The sequence below is a fragment of the Amblyraja radiata genome, chromosome 26, assembly GCF_010909765.2.
Source record: "Amblyraja radiata isolate CabotCenter1 chromosome 26, sAmbRad1.1.pri, whole genome shotgun sequence".
NCBI classification, from domain to species: domain Eukaryota; kingdom Metazoa; phylum Chordata; class Chondrichthyes; order Rajiformes; family Rajidae; genus Amblyraja; species Amblyraja radiata.
In genome coordinates this window covers 22947457-22961097 of record NC_045981.1, presented here as the reverse complement: position 1 = coordinate 22961097, position 13641 = coordinate 22947457, and the positions used below count along the sequence as shown (strand labels likewise).

Genomic DNA, 13641 nt, shown 5'->3' with positions numbered 1-13641 from the left:
CTGTTATCCTCACCCACTCACTACACATTAGGGGCAATTTTACAGAGACAAGTTAACCTACAAAGCCAATGCGTCTTTAGGATGTGGGAGGAAACCCACACGCTTGTAGGGAGAATGTGTAAATTCATCACAGACGGTGCCCGAGGACAGGATCGAACACAGATCTCTGGCGTGTGATGCAGCAAGTCCACTAGCTGTGCCACTATATTTTGTTTTCCAACACACAAAAAATTATACGTTGATAACTTTGGTTATTAAAAAAAAAGAAATTATCCATTTTCAGTCTTAAATCACTAAGTGACGCTATGTCCCGCTTTACAGCTACTGTATGTTTTAATTCAGTTCAAGACTATGGGGCAGTAAATTGGCCATAAAGTTGCTGCCTAAAAGTGCCAGAGACCCATAATTGATCCTGCATATGGGTGCTGTCTGTATGGAGTTTGCTCCTTTTCCCTTAGATGGCATGGGTTTTCTCCGGGTGCTCTTGTTACCTTACACATTCCAAAGGTTTGCAGGAACTTTTTTCAGACCCAACCCAAAACGTAATATTTTCCTTTTGTCCAGAGATTCTGTCTGACCTGTTGAGTTACTCCAGCTTTTTGTGTCTATCTTCAGTTTACACCAGCATCTGCAGTTTCTTCCTACACACACGATACTATACGATAGAACTTTATTAATCCCAGGAGGGAAATTGTGTGTGTGGGTATATATATTATACACACACACACACACACACACACACTCACACACACACACATATCTATATTACTAAAAGTAAGATCTTGACCGCTTGTGACTCACTGCGATGTGATTTCCGTGAGAACGCCGCCACATACAGTCGTCATTTTTGGCCACCACGCTCAGAGCCCCGCTCCGCCGGACTGGACCAGAGGATTTTTCCCATTGATGAAAAATCAGCGAGACATTAATGTTTTTAAAAATGTTACCATTCTCTCTGCTGCCCCTGCTGGTGGGAGGGGGGAGGGACGATAAAACCCAGAAGTGGTGTGCCTTACTCAGTCTCTGCAAGATGGAGGAAGCAAGAGGGTCATGTCTCTGAGCTCTGAATAACACTGAACACATGTCTACTCAACTGTGAGTGCCCTTAATGTGGTTTGAAAATGAAAATATAGTTGGTTTGAAGTAAAAGGCATTGCAAATGGTTGTTTCGGGGGTTGGGTTTAAGTAAAAAGGCACTGCAAATGGTTGTTTGGGGGGGTCGGGTTGAAGTAAAAAGGCACTTCAAATGGTTGTTAGGGGGGTTTGGGTTGAAGTAAAAAGGCACTGCAAATGGTTGTTTGGGGGGTTTGGGTTGAAGTAAAAAGGCACTGCAAATGGTTGCTTGGGGATTTTGGGTTGAAGTTAAAAGGCACTGCAAATGGTTGTTTGAGGGTTTTGGGTTGAAGTAAAAAGGCACTGCAAATGGTTGTTTGGGGTTTTTGGGTTGAAGTAAAAGGCACTGCAAATGGTTGTTTGTTTAAACTTGACAACTTTCTGTTTGCACTATATTGATTTTAGATAAAACGCTACCACTTACGGCTATGATTTTTGGCCATCTTAGTCCCCTGCTCATCAGGTGCAGAGGATTCTTCCCATCAATAAAAAATAAAAGTGTTATTAGTGTTTAAAAATGTTGAGAATCGCTCTCCCGTCAATCACGCCATTAAGGCCACACCTTCATTAATTTCAAGGGGACTAGAATATAAAAGCAAGGATGTAGGTTCTGTGTGGTAGACTGCTTTGGAAGGTTGCATTGCATAGTGATTATTTTATTTTAATTGGTTACCTAAAAATTTTTAATCTTTGAATTTGATGTCTGTTAAATAATGGTCATTACAGTAAGTGCATGCTGCAACACTAGTGGAGATGGACATGAATGATTAAGGATGGGGTATAAATAAGTGGGCCATTTTGTTCTGGATGATGTCAAGTCTGCTTGAGGTTCTTTGGAGCTTTCAAGGAAGCAGGAAATATTCCACTGTGCTCCTGACTTCAGCCTTGTAGATGGTAAAAAGACTTTATGGTGTCAATGTTGACTCACAGAATGTGGATGTTTAGTGCATGCAGGCATGACTTTCATTTACTGAGGAATTACAAATTGGGTAGAATTGGACATTACGCAATCGCCAGCAAACACTCCGACTTTGAGGACAGGTGAAAATGTTTAAACCTGGAATGCTGTCCTGAAGACCTGTTGCCTGGGCAGGAATGAAAGAATAATAACAATCATCTTCCTTTTGACAACCACGAAACTAGTTCCCCCTTGATGCCCAACGAAATGCAATAACTTCCTCTGGACTGGAATTCTGCTCTTTCATCCATTTTTGGACCTATGTTGTAGTGAAGTCTGAAGTTGATATGTTCTGAAAAATCTTAAATTGGACATCAGTAACCAATTATTAAAATAAAAGGGGCCACTCAATAACAGTACCATGTGACAACATGGGCGGCACGGTGGCACAGTGGTAGAGTTGCTGCCTTACAGTGCTTACAGCACTAGAGACCCGGGTTCGATCCCGACTATGGGTGCTCTCTGTACGGAGTTTGTACATTCTCTCCATGAACGCGTGGGATTTCTCAGAGATCTTCAGTTTCCTCCCACAATCCAAAGACGTACAGGTTTGTAGGTTAATTGGCTTGGTATAAATGTAAAATTTCCCCTAGTGTGTGCAGGATGGTGTTAATGTGCAAGGATCGCTGGTCGGTGTGGGCCGAAGGGCCTGTTTCTGTGCTGTATCTCTAAACTAAACTAAACTAATCGGCAACAAATCTTCAGCCATAACTTTGCTCTCTGTAAAGATTTAGGTGATAGGTTCTTTGGGCCCAGATGAATGAAGGTATGTGGGAATTGCAGATGGCAACTCCAGGTGGCTGGATGGGTTCAGCATGATATTAAAATGATTAAAAATAAATTAATCATATAGAAAATTCAAAACAAATAATTTAATTCACCTGAAACTTTATTATCTTCCTTTTACCCATTTCCTCTGCATCAGAATAGGTTGATGATTATGCATAAAGTTAGACCTAAAGTAAATTTAGTGAGCTGATTTGTAAGTGTAACATCTGGGAAATTGCATGACATTGTTGCTCTGCCACTGGACTCCACAGGAAGTCCAACTTCCATACGTATTTGGAGTGACTGCAGATTCAAGACTTCTGCACCTCTGAAAATATCTGCTGGAAGTGTTTTTATTAGCCAGCTTGTCTCTCCCTGCAAAATAAAATGATTACCGCAGGTCCAATGTGTATGATTGCAGTAATTGTCTTTTCTCTTCAAGAGGCAAGGAAGGGTGGTAAATGTGAAGGTCAAATAAACAGAATAAGATCTTGGGGTTAACTATATTGTCTGTTAACTCTGATTTCTAATTAGTTTCAAAGTTAATGTTGATGTATTTTATGTATTTCCTAAAAGCCAGACCAATGTGAAAAGAAAATATAGCACTCATGTTACACGATCAACCAATTCTGGAAGAAAGTCTTCTGCTTCTGTTAAAGGTGTTATGGCAACCAATAAGGATAATTCAAAATGCCAGGTTAGTGGAATGTTATTACAGCAACATTTGAATGAATGAATGAAAACTTTATTGTCATTCAGATATACACCTAGACACAGTGCACCTTGAACGAAATTTCGTTGCATTTGACTCTCCAATCAGGTAAATAGTAAAAGTAAAAGTGCTAGGTGCGTCCATAAAAATGCCTCATGTGCATGGTTCTGTAAAATAAATATATATAAAAAGTTTTTTTAAAGTGTCGATATTTAAAAAGTTCTAGCCTCGGTTTTGTTGATTGTTCAGTAATCTTATGGCCTGGGGGATGAAGCTGTTGCAGAACCTGGTTGTCCCACTCTTCATGCTGCGGTACCTCCTCCCAGAGTTAAGCAGTATAAACAGTCCGAATTGTGGGTGTGTGGGGGCTCTGGTAATGCCCGTAGCTCTAATCAGACAGCGCTTGTACCCCATGTCCATGATTGAAGGAAGAGAAGTCCCAATGATTTTTTCCGCTGTCCTCACCACTCTCTGAAGGCACTTCCAGTCCGCAGCTGTACAGCTGCCGCACCACGTAGAGATGCAGCTGGTCATGACCGACTCAATTGTGCTTCTGTAGAAAGTGGCGAGGATGGGAGGGTGGAGGTGTAAACTTCTCAACCTGCGGAGGAAGTACAACCGCTGCTGTGCCCGTTTTGCCAGAGATGTAATGTTTGTGGACCAGTTTAAGGTGTCCGTTATATGCACCCCCAGGAACTTGATCTTTTTCACCTGTTCCTTATTTGAACATTATTATAATTCATATGCCTGTAATAATACATGCATCTACCTGTAGTTGTCCTACACAAATGCACTACACTGCTCAATATGCCTTGCTTATTTCTTCCTGTCATTATACTACTGTGCCACCATTTCTGGTGGAACTATCTTGTGAGTGGAACAGGGCCAGCACAGAAATTGTGGTAAAGGAATCTAGCATGCCTGTCAGGTTATCACTTGTTTAGTTTTGGTTATGGATACCGCCTTCCCCTAGTTCATTTTTCCAGACCACCACGGCCTAGACTGGATTTGGTTCCTACTGTAGGTCAAAGAAAGGTGACTATCCGGTTTTATCCCTTCTTCATTTGGCAGTTGTGATATAACAGAGTAACTTGCCAAATCATTTGAGAGGGCATATTTTTACAGGTCACATATACTTCAGATCAGGTAAAGATAGGTTTCCTCTCTTGAGGGATGTTTGTAAACCTGACAATCCATCATTACTAAGAGTTACTGTTTTGTTTTTCAAACTTCATAATTAACAGGTGGAACTTAAAATCATAGCTCTGGTTTGTTATGCCCCTATCCCACTTAGGAAACCTGAATGGAAACCTCTGGTGACCTTGCCCACGACCCAAGGTTTCCATGAGGTCGCCAGAGGTTTTGGTCACTCTCCCTAATGGCCGAAAGTGGTTTCAGCGTGGTCGAGGCTTCTTCTAGGTTGCTTCGATTGTTTCAACAAAATCAAAACCGGCCTCGACTAAAAATAGGTTGCCGTTTGGTCGAAGCCAGTGGAGTAGGGTCGCTATTTACTTACAGGCAGTCGAAGGCCATCTCCTTCACTGACCGCCCATTTTTGTTTGGCCCATTGGAGTTTTCAGGACCTAGAAATCCCGCTGGTAGGTAAAATGCCCGCTAACTTTATTAAACTTCTTAAAACTGTCTTCACTCCTTCTCCCCCCCCTTCCCTCCCCTTCTCCTCCACTTCTCTCCCCTTCTCCCCCCTTCTCTCTCCCCTTCTCTCTCCCCTTCTCTCTCCCCTTCTCTCTCCCCTTCTCTCTCCCCTTCTCTCTCCCCTTCTCTCTCCTCGCCCCTTCGACCCCCTCCCCCCCGCGCTCTCTAAAGGACTTACAGTGCTCTGTGGCTGCCGTTTACCTTCCTCTTCATCGCGCAGACAGCGCTCCTCCGCTCTCCGTGGCCCCCATCTTCGCGATGTGTTTGTGTGTGTGTGTGTATGTGCCGTTGCTGGCAAAGATCCTATAGGATCTTTGGTCGGTAGATGCAGCTCATGCTTCGGTCGATCCAGGTCGAGGCTTTCCAGGCGAGTGACCAATACCTCCGGCGACCTCATGGAAACACAAGGTCACCAGAGTTTCCGTTCAGGTTTCCTAAGTGGGACAGGGGCATTAGTCTGGGCTTCAGCGTAACTGGTCTGGTCTTCTTCTTGCATATGGCGTGCACAGCCTAAAGTTGTAGGTCAACTTGTTTTATTTGATCTATTTGTTTGTGCACGTCGGGTTGATTGCATTAGTCGAAACAGGGTGGACCACGTGAAGGTTGCAATCTCCCACCCCACTGGTCTGGTAACTTATTCACTGTATAACTACAGATACACACCATAAAATATTTGATTACCAGTGCACACATACTTTGAATGGTGGCTGCATTTGGATTTGCTCTCTAAGCCAATTATGGTAGACAGAAAATCCTAGCTTTATAGCTGTCTACTGTAATTCTTTCCCTCCAGCTAATGCGTTCTAACAGCTGTTATCCCTCCAGGCTCTTATCAGCAATGTGAAGGACATCTGTTTCTAAGTGAGATTGCCAATTAGGACGCTTTCATTCTTTCGGATACTGAAATGTAAATCCCAAACCCATTTCGTTTATAATCCTTGTGGCTTGTATGTTGGTGAAAATGATACAAAAAATGAAAAATGACTGATTGATCTGCTATATCCAGATGCGCTCTCAACTGTAAAGAATAATATTTAATTAACAGGCTGGTTAATTTTTTTCATGTTTTTGACACAGCAATTGGGTGGATGTGAGAGCACCAATATATTAGATCTACATGGAAAAGGAATTAAGAAGATACAGAAGTTTGATATTGTAAGCTTGCACAACTTATTTATTATTCATGACTGCTTGTGAATTAAGTGTGAACTTTGGAATTATGGTTACAATTTTTAGTACTAATTTTCCCATAAGGAAAAATGCAAAATGCTGGAGTAATTCAGCAGGTCAGGCAGCATCTCTGAATTGGAGAATTCAATGTTCTGAAGAAGGGTCTCGACGGGAAACGTCACCCATTCCTTCTCTTCAGAGATGCTGCCTGTCCCGCTCATTTACTCCAGCTTTTTGTGTCTATCATTGTATACCATTGGGTTGTAAGCGCTCAACCCAATGCTACTTACAATCCAGTGAACACTGAATTCTCCAATTTTAGATAACACCCCACCTCTCCCTCCACCCTTCCCCTTCCCTCCATTCCCTTCCATCTATTTGCCTTCCTCTTGTTTCATATTTCACTACTCTTCTCTCTTTATCTTACTCCCTTTTGTCTCCTTTTTATCTCTAGTTTTTGTCCACCCATCTGTCAATAAAACCTCCCTCACTTATATTCACCCATTACTTGCCCGGTTTTGTCCCACTACCACCTATTTTCCAGCTGTCTCCCCACTACTACAATCAGCCTAAAGAAGGGTCCCAACCCGAAACTCCACCTATTCATGACTTCTAGGGATGCTACCTGAGCCGCTGTGTTACACCAGCACTTTGTGGGTTTTTTTCTAGTTTCCTTTCACAAATTCACAAGGCTATTTGGCCCATCGAGTCTACTCCGCCATTCAATCATGGCTGATCACTGCCTCCTAATCCCATTTTCTTGCCTTCTCCCCTTGACACCCTTGATATCCTTGGTAGATTTCTTCCTATTTGGGATGAAAAGATCCCGTGGCTTCTGAATTACTCTCAGGAACTCCTGCCATTGCTTCTCCACTGTCATTCCTGTTAGGGTCCCCTTCCAATCAATGTAGCCAGCTCCTCCCTCATGCCTCTGTTACCGTTGCTCAACATAACAGTATTACTGATACATCCGATTTCATCTTCTCCCTCTCAACTGCAGGTTAAATTCTACTATATTAGGATCACTGCCTCCGAGGAGTTAAGCTGTCTGGTTGTTTACACAACACCAAATCCAGAATTGCATTTTTCCTGAGTGGGCTTGACAACAAGCTGCTCTAAAAAACTATCTCATAGGCATTCTACAAATTCCTTATCTTGGAACCCTGTACCAACCTGATGTTTTCCCAGTCTACTTGCATGTTGCAATCCCCATGACGAATTGTCTTTCTTACGTGCCTTTTGTATTTTCTGATGTACTTTGTGCCCTACAGCTTGACTATTATTTGGCCTATATACAACTTCCATCAGGATATAGTGGCGGCGCGGCTCTGGCTGCAGTGGCTCTCCGGCAGTCCTGTTTGTTTTGTGTTTTTTGGGTTGTTTATTTTCGTTTTGGTTAGTCTAGTTTTGGTTTTTAGTTTGTGTTTTGGGGGGGGGGGGAGGTTGAAACGGGGCTTGCTGTCTCTCCCTGGGGGGGAATGCGACTTTTTTGTCGTATTCCCCTTCTCTGCCTCCGTCTGTGCTGAGGCCTAATGGCGGAGCTGACGACCTCGAGGCTCGGGAAGCAGAGCCCGCCAGGACTCGCACTGAGCTCGCTCCCGTGAGGACGGCCCGGCTCGGGGCTGGAACAGGGCTTCCGTGAGGGGCTGTGACGCTCCCGTGAGGACGGCCGGCCCGAGGAAGGAACGGTGCTCCCGTCGGAGTGGCCGAGCTCGGGGAGGTATGGCGTTCCCAGCCCGAGGGAGGAGCGGCGCCCAGTCGGGGCGGCCCAGCCCGAGGGAGGAGCGGCGCCCGGTCGGGGCAGCCCAGCCCGAGGGAGAAGCGGCGCCCATGCCGGGGCGGCCCAGCCCGAGGGAGGAGCGGCGCCCGTTTCGGGGCGTGCCCGCCCGAGGGAGATCGGCCCAGTCGGTTGCGGCCCACCCGAGTGAGGCTCGCGCCCAGCGGGGCGCCCAGCCCGAGGAGTACTCGCCCGGTCGTGGCGGCCCAGCCCGATGCTTAGGGCGCCCATCTGGCGGCCCAGCCCGAGTTATTAGCTCGCCCATTCGTGCTGCCCAGCCGAGGTGAGCGGCGCCCGGTCGGGGCGGCCCAGCCCGAGGGAGAAGCGGTGCCTGGCACGAGGCTGAGACGGTAACGGCACTCACGTGAGGGCAATCCGGCTCGGGGCTGGAACGGTGCTCCGGTGGCTGGGACGGTGTTCTGGCGGCGGTGGCCTGAGTCCGGGGTTCGGCCGCGGGCCAGCGGCTGCGTCAGCAGGACTTTGAGCCACACGTTTAACTTTCTAATCTCATCAAATTTATGTCAATTCACTCGTGGCTCAGGTGGCAATGCAGAGATTATTATCGTTTTGGTTCTACTTGTTAATATAGTTTCTAGCTGCTCAAATGCCATCAGCAGAATCTCTTTCCTTGTTTTACCTTTGACATTGGTACTATGCCCCTGCATCCATTCCCCTGACTCTACTGTCTCCAATTACAACTACGTGTCTCTTCTGCACCCTCCTTCCCCCCCCCCCCCCCACACTTGAATGACTCCCTGATCCACGGTGCCATGGTTAAGTTGCTCATCCTTCCTGCAACCCCCACTCTTTTCCGCACAGGGTACAAGACACTCAGATCTGTTAGACAAGTTCAGAAGAAAACAAAGCTACAGTAATCTTAATTTCATAAATGCATCTTATCATGTTTTATATGCCTGTCGTTTTATTACATTTTACCAGTATTCCATATATCATAATTGTTTGAAGTTTTTCATGCCCCTGTGCTGCAGTATCTCTGTGATATTCTGAAATTCCTGTTTATTTGTTAATATAGACTGGAAGTAGGCTGATGTGAATAAATTATTAGTCTATGCATGTTGCAAAATTTTGCGTCTAATTTTCTTATAACAGGCTCTGATAAATAAATTTAACTGTACTCTATATTCTGAAATCCTGTTGTTTATTTTGATGCAGTTGAAAGGAATAAAGATATTGGACCTTTCCTGTAACTTCATTGAAGAAATTGAGAATTTAGAGAATCCATGTGAAGTTACTGAACTCAAACTATATGGTAACTACATCAGACACATCAAGAATCTAGACAGGTTGGTGTCAATGATCATAAGCATTATATGATGTATGTTTTTTTTTGCCATCTCTCATTGTTTAAATTGCATTTATTATCTTAAATATTTAATCTGATATGATGTGACAGGTGGTCTTTAGATATTTAAAGGCAGCTTAAACTACACTGTATTTCAATAATGTCTATTCAGAAAACATTTGATGTACAACATGAGAATGTCATTATTTAAGACAATAAATGACATTCCAATAAAATGGTCATGTATCTACCTGGATGTGGAAGCTGCTGGCTAGAAACAGAGGGGAATGGTTTGATTGCAAGGTTTTAAATATTTTTGAATATATTCCATCGTAAAGCATGACACTTTTACCAGTGAGGTAGGACATCTGATCATCCAGGAATATATTGCTATTTCTGGTTGAATCTCTGGATGTTTGCTATTTTAATTACAGGGGGCATGGGATTTGCATCAAACAAAGAGAGATTTGCTCTGGTACATCATTAGCGGAGGGGGATCAAAGTTTATGAGAAGGCTAGAGAATGTGGTTGAGAGGAATGAATAGATCAGCCATGATTGATTGGAGGGTCGATGGGCTGAATGGCCTAATTCTGCTCCTAGTATCTTATTTCAAACACACAACAGATCTTAAGACAAGCCTATAAATCAGAAAGCATATAAATGTTCTGGCAAGGAACGGGAGCTTGGCACCCACCCAGTGCTGGTGACATGTATTATTCCATAATTCGACCCATCCTTCATATTTTCTATTTACAAAATGTATATCTTATTAATTAATTGGTTGCAGATTTATATCCCACAATTTGATCACGTTAATGAAAAATTCACAGGGAGAATAATTTTCAGGAAATGTCTTATTCGGTGTATTGAATGCTAAATATTGAGAGAGAGTAAAAAGAGAGGTACATCACAATATCCATGATGTTTAGGAAGAAACTGCAGATGCTGGCTTACACCAAAGACAGCCATAAAATGCCAGAATAACTCAGTGGGTCAGGCAGCATCTCTGGAGAAAAGGAATAGGTGACGTTTCAGGTCTGAAGAAAGGTCTCAACTCAAAACATCACCTATTCCTTTTCTACAGAGATGCTGCCTGACCAGCTGAGTTACTCCAGCATTTTGTGTCTATAAATGATGTTACATTCATAGTCCTTGTCCGTCCCGCCCTATTCATATCTCTGAATGATAACATTATCTCAATGCTCATATATTTTGAAGAAATGTGCTGAGAGCATTTGCACAAGATTACAAACATTGATAAAATTAGTTGTTACATTGGAAACATTTGTTGTAAATACAGTGTACGTAACATAATATGAATCATCTTTTCAATTATCCTGAAGACACAAGTTCCACGGTCGCTGACATGACTTAAGTGGTCATTATTCATATATTGAATTAAACAGCTTAACCAAGGATGGTTTTGAACCTGAGCCTGACCAGGTTGTTAAGCCGATGGGGCAAGTAAGAACAGGGTAACGCTTTGCAAAATATGCTTTTTTGAAAATAAATTCACTGGGTACAATTCAGAAACTGGCAAGCAAATTATTATTTTTTGCACTTCAAGAGTTAGTGACATAATTTAAACATTATGTTACCATGACTGCTGCAGTCAGATACAGCCATTCACTGTAAACAAATGTAGTGTTTTTGCCGGGTTTTTTAAAGTGCCATATTAGTTGGTGCTTTGGCCTTCTGGGTCATGATAAGCCTCTCAATTGAACAATGTTGTTGTACTAGTGTTAGTGGCGGCGCCTAACGGCAGCGGCTCGACTACAGTCGTCTGTCTTTTTTTATTTTTGTCTTGTTAAATGTATGTCTTGAGTTAGTTTTTATTATTTGTTTTAGCTGTGTATATGTGGGGGGTGGTGGGGGGGCTGTGGGGGAAACCGTTTTAAATCTCTTCCCTGTGCGGGGACACGACTATTCCCTGTCGGGTCTCGGATGTCGTTGGGCCTAACATCGTGGAGCCGGCAGCGACCTCTGGCCGGGACTAACCTGGGGCTCCAGTTGCAGAGCCTGTGGAACTGAGATCACGGAGCTGGCCAACTTCAGAGCGGGAAGAGCTGTGGTGGCGCGCGGCTGCGACCCGACTTTTGGAGTTCGGAGGCACCGGCCGCAGACCCGGTGGACGGGAACATCGGGAGCTCGCAGGTCCCTGGTGGGAGACCGCTTTTCCGAGCTCCGCAACGGCGACTTCTCCCGCTGGAATCGCAGGTTTAAGGACATGGAGCCGGGGCCTAACATCGCCCGGCGTGGCTTAAACGGCCTCAGGACTTACCATCGCCCGCCGGGGGCTTTAACATCAGAGCCCCAGTTCGCCTCGACACAGCAGTTGGACTGCTGAACCACGGGAGAAGGAACAAAGGGAAGAGATAAAGACTTTGCCTTCCATCACAGTGAGGAGATGTTGGAGACTCACTGTGATGGATGTTTATGTAAACTGTGTTAAGTGTGGGTCTTGGATTGTTTTGTAATGTAAAAAACTGTAGAAATGATATTTTGTTCAAACCTAGGTTTGAATGACAATAAATTGCATTCTATTCTATTCTATTCTACTTGCTGCTCTGACTGCCTCTTTGTCTCTCTGTGCCAGATTCTATAACTTTTGTGGTGCAGTAAAACAAAGTAACTGTATGTCACATAAATGTGGAGGTCTAGAATGTATTTATTTGTATGCAAAGTGCAAAATATTTAATAAAGGCATAATTGAACCCTTATTTTAGGGTTTTGACGTATTTTACATATCTACATATAGTCACAAGATCTTTGTATTTTATGTTTCAGGTAGTTATGCTTAATGGGCCCTAAATCTTGCTGACAGTTTATTATCTAAACAGGTGGCAGATATAAAGCATAAGAACATGGGAAATGAGAGCCGACATAAGAATTCTCTGGGCATATTTTGCCATTCCTTTGCATCACGGCTAATCCTCTGCTCAACTCAATTTTTCTACACAATCCACACATCCCATGATTCCTTTCATCCAACAAAACGAATCAGTCTTGGGTTTGTATATACTCAATAACCTATCTGGGATAAACAATCCTCTGCTTGAATAAAGTTATTATTTTTCCCAAAAAAAGGATAGCTTCTAATCCTGTAGCTATTCTCACATCTGGTCAGACAGATGAAATAACCTCTCAGCAAAAGTCTCCCAAGTCCTCTCAAAATCTTGTTTGCTTCAATGGAATTGCTAAAGGTTTCAATGTGTTTTCTTTATGATTGCACTTTTTCTCACAGAGAGTGGTGAGTCTGTGGAATTCTCTGCATGTTCTCTGGATGCTTTCAAAAGAGAGCTAGATAGAGCTCTTATAAATAGCGGAGTCAGGGGATATGGGGAGAAGGCAGGAATGGGGTACTGATTGGGGATGATCAGCCATGATCTCTTTGGCTCGAAGGGCCAAATGTCCTACTCCTGCACCTATTGTCTATTGTCTATAATGTATATGACTCTGGACAGATCTTCAGTGATCATGACCATGAACTTGAACTTATCGATTCTCTTCACCTCCAATCTATCAGTTCCTTGGTCTTGCGGACGTTGAGAGTAAGATTGTTCTGGCATCATTCAATCAGATTTTCAATCTACCTCCTATACGCTGTCTCATCATTACCTGTTATTCATCCCAACAAAAGTGGTATTGTTGGCAAATTTTAAAACAGCATTAGAACTGTGTCTGGTTGCACAGTTATGGGTATCGAGTAAGTAGAGCATGGGATTGAATGTACAGCCCTTAGGTGGTGCTGTACTGATGGTTGATTAGGAGGAAGTGTTGGATAAATGGGAATGAACACACTGAAACTTAAGTTTAACAGATTGGAATTCAGAGAGGAAAATAAGTTTTAAATAACTTTGTGGGATTTATAATTTGTGTTATTTTTTAACGGTTTAAGGAGATGAAAATATGATTGTAACCATTCTTCATTCCCTCATGTTTTTATTTATAGCCTTCAAGAGCTCCGTGTTCTTCAGTTGCAGTATAATCACATAACAAGTATAAGTAAGTAAAGCCAGCAATTTTCAGGGTCAGGAAAGGCAAGGAAAAGGAGGGACTGGTATATGTTTTAAATTAAGTTAGATTTTCAGTCACAAGTGTAGCAAATGTGCACAATGGATTGCATCTTGGGCTCAAATAATTCCATCAATGTAGATCTTATACCCAATGTTTGTATTTGTGTTTG

At 43.2% G+C, this 13641-nt stretch overlaps 1 protein-coding gene across 1 annotated transcript in view; it reads left to right on the top strand.

Annotated features, from left to right (window-relative positions):
• Window positions 1-13641, top strand: part of LOC116988055 (protein phosphatase 1 regulatory subunit 7-like) — a 75574-nt gene that overhangs the window by 7699 nt on the left and 54234 nt on the right. The window contains exons 2-5 of the mRNA XM_033044489.1: window positions 3416-3536; window positions 6282-6359; window positions 9325-9455; window positions 13408-13460. Of these exons, the coding sequence (XP_032900380.1) occupies window positions 3416-3536; window positions 6282-6359; window positions 9325-9455; window positions 13408-13460 (383 nt within the window). The remainder of the gene's footprint in view (window positions 1-3415; window positions 3537-6281; window positions 6360-9324; window positions 9456-13407; window positions 13461-13641) is intronic.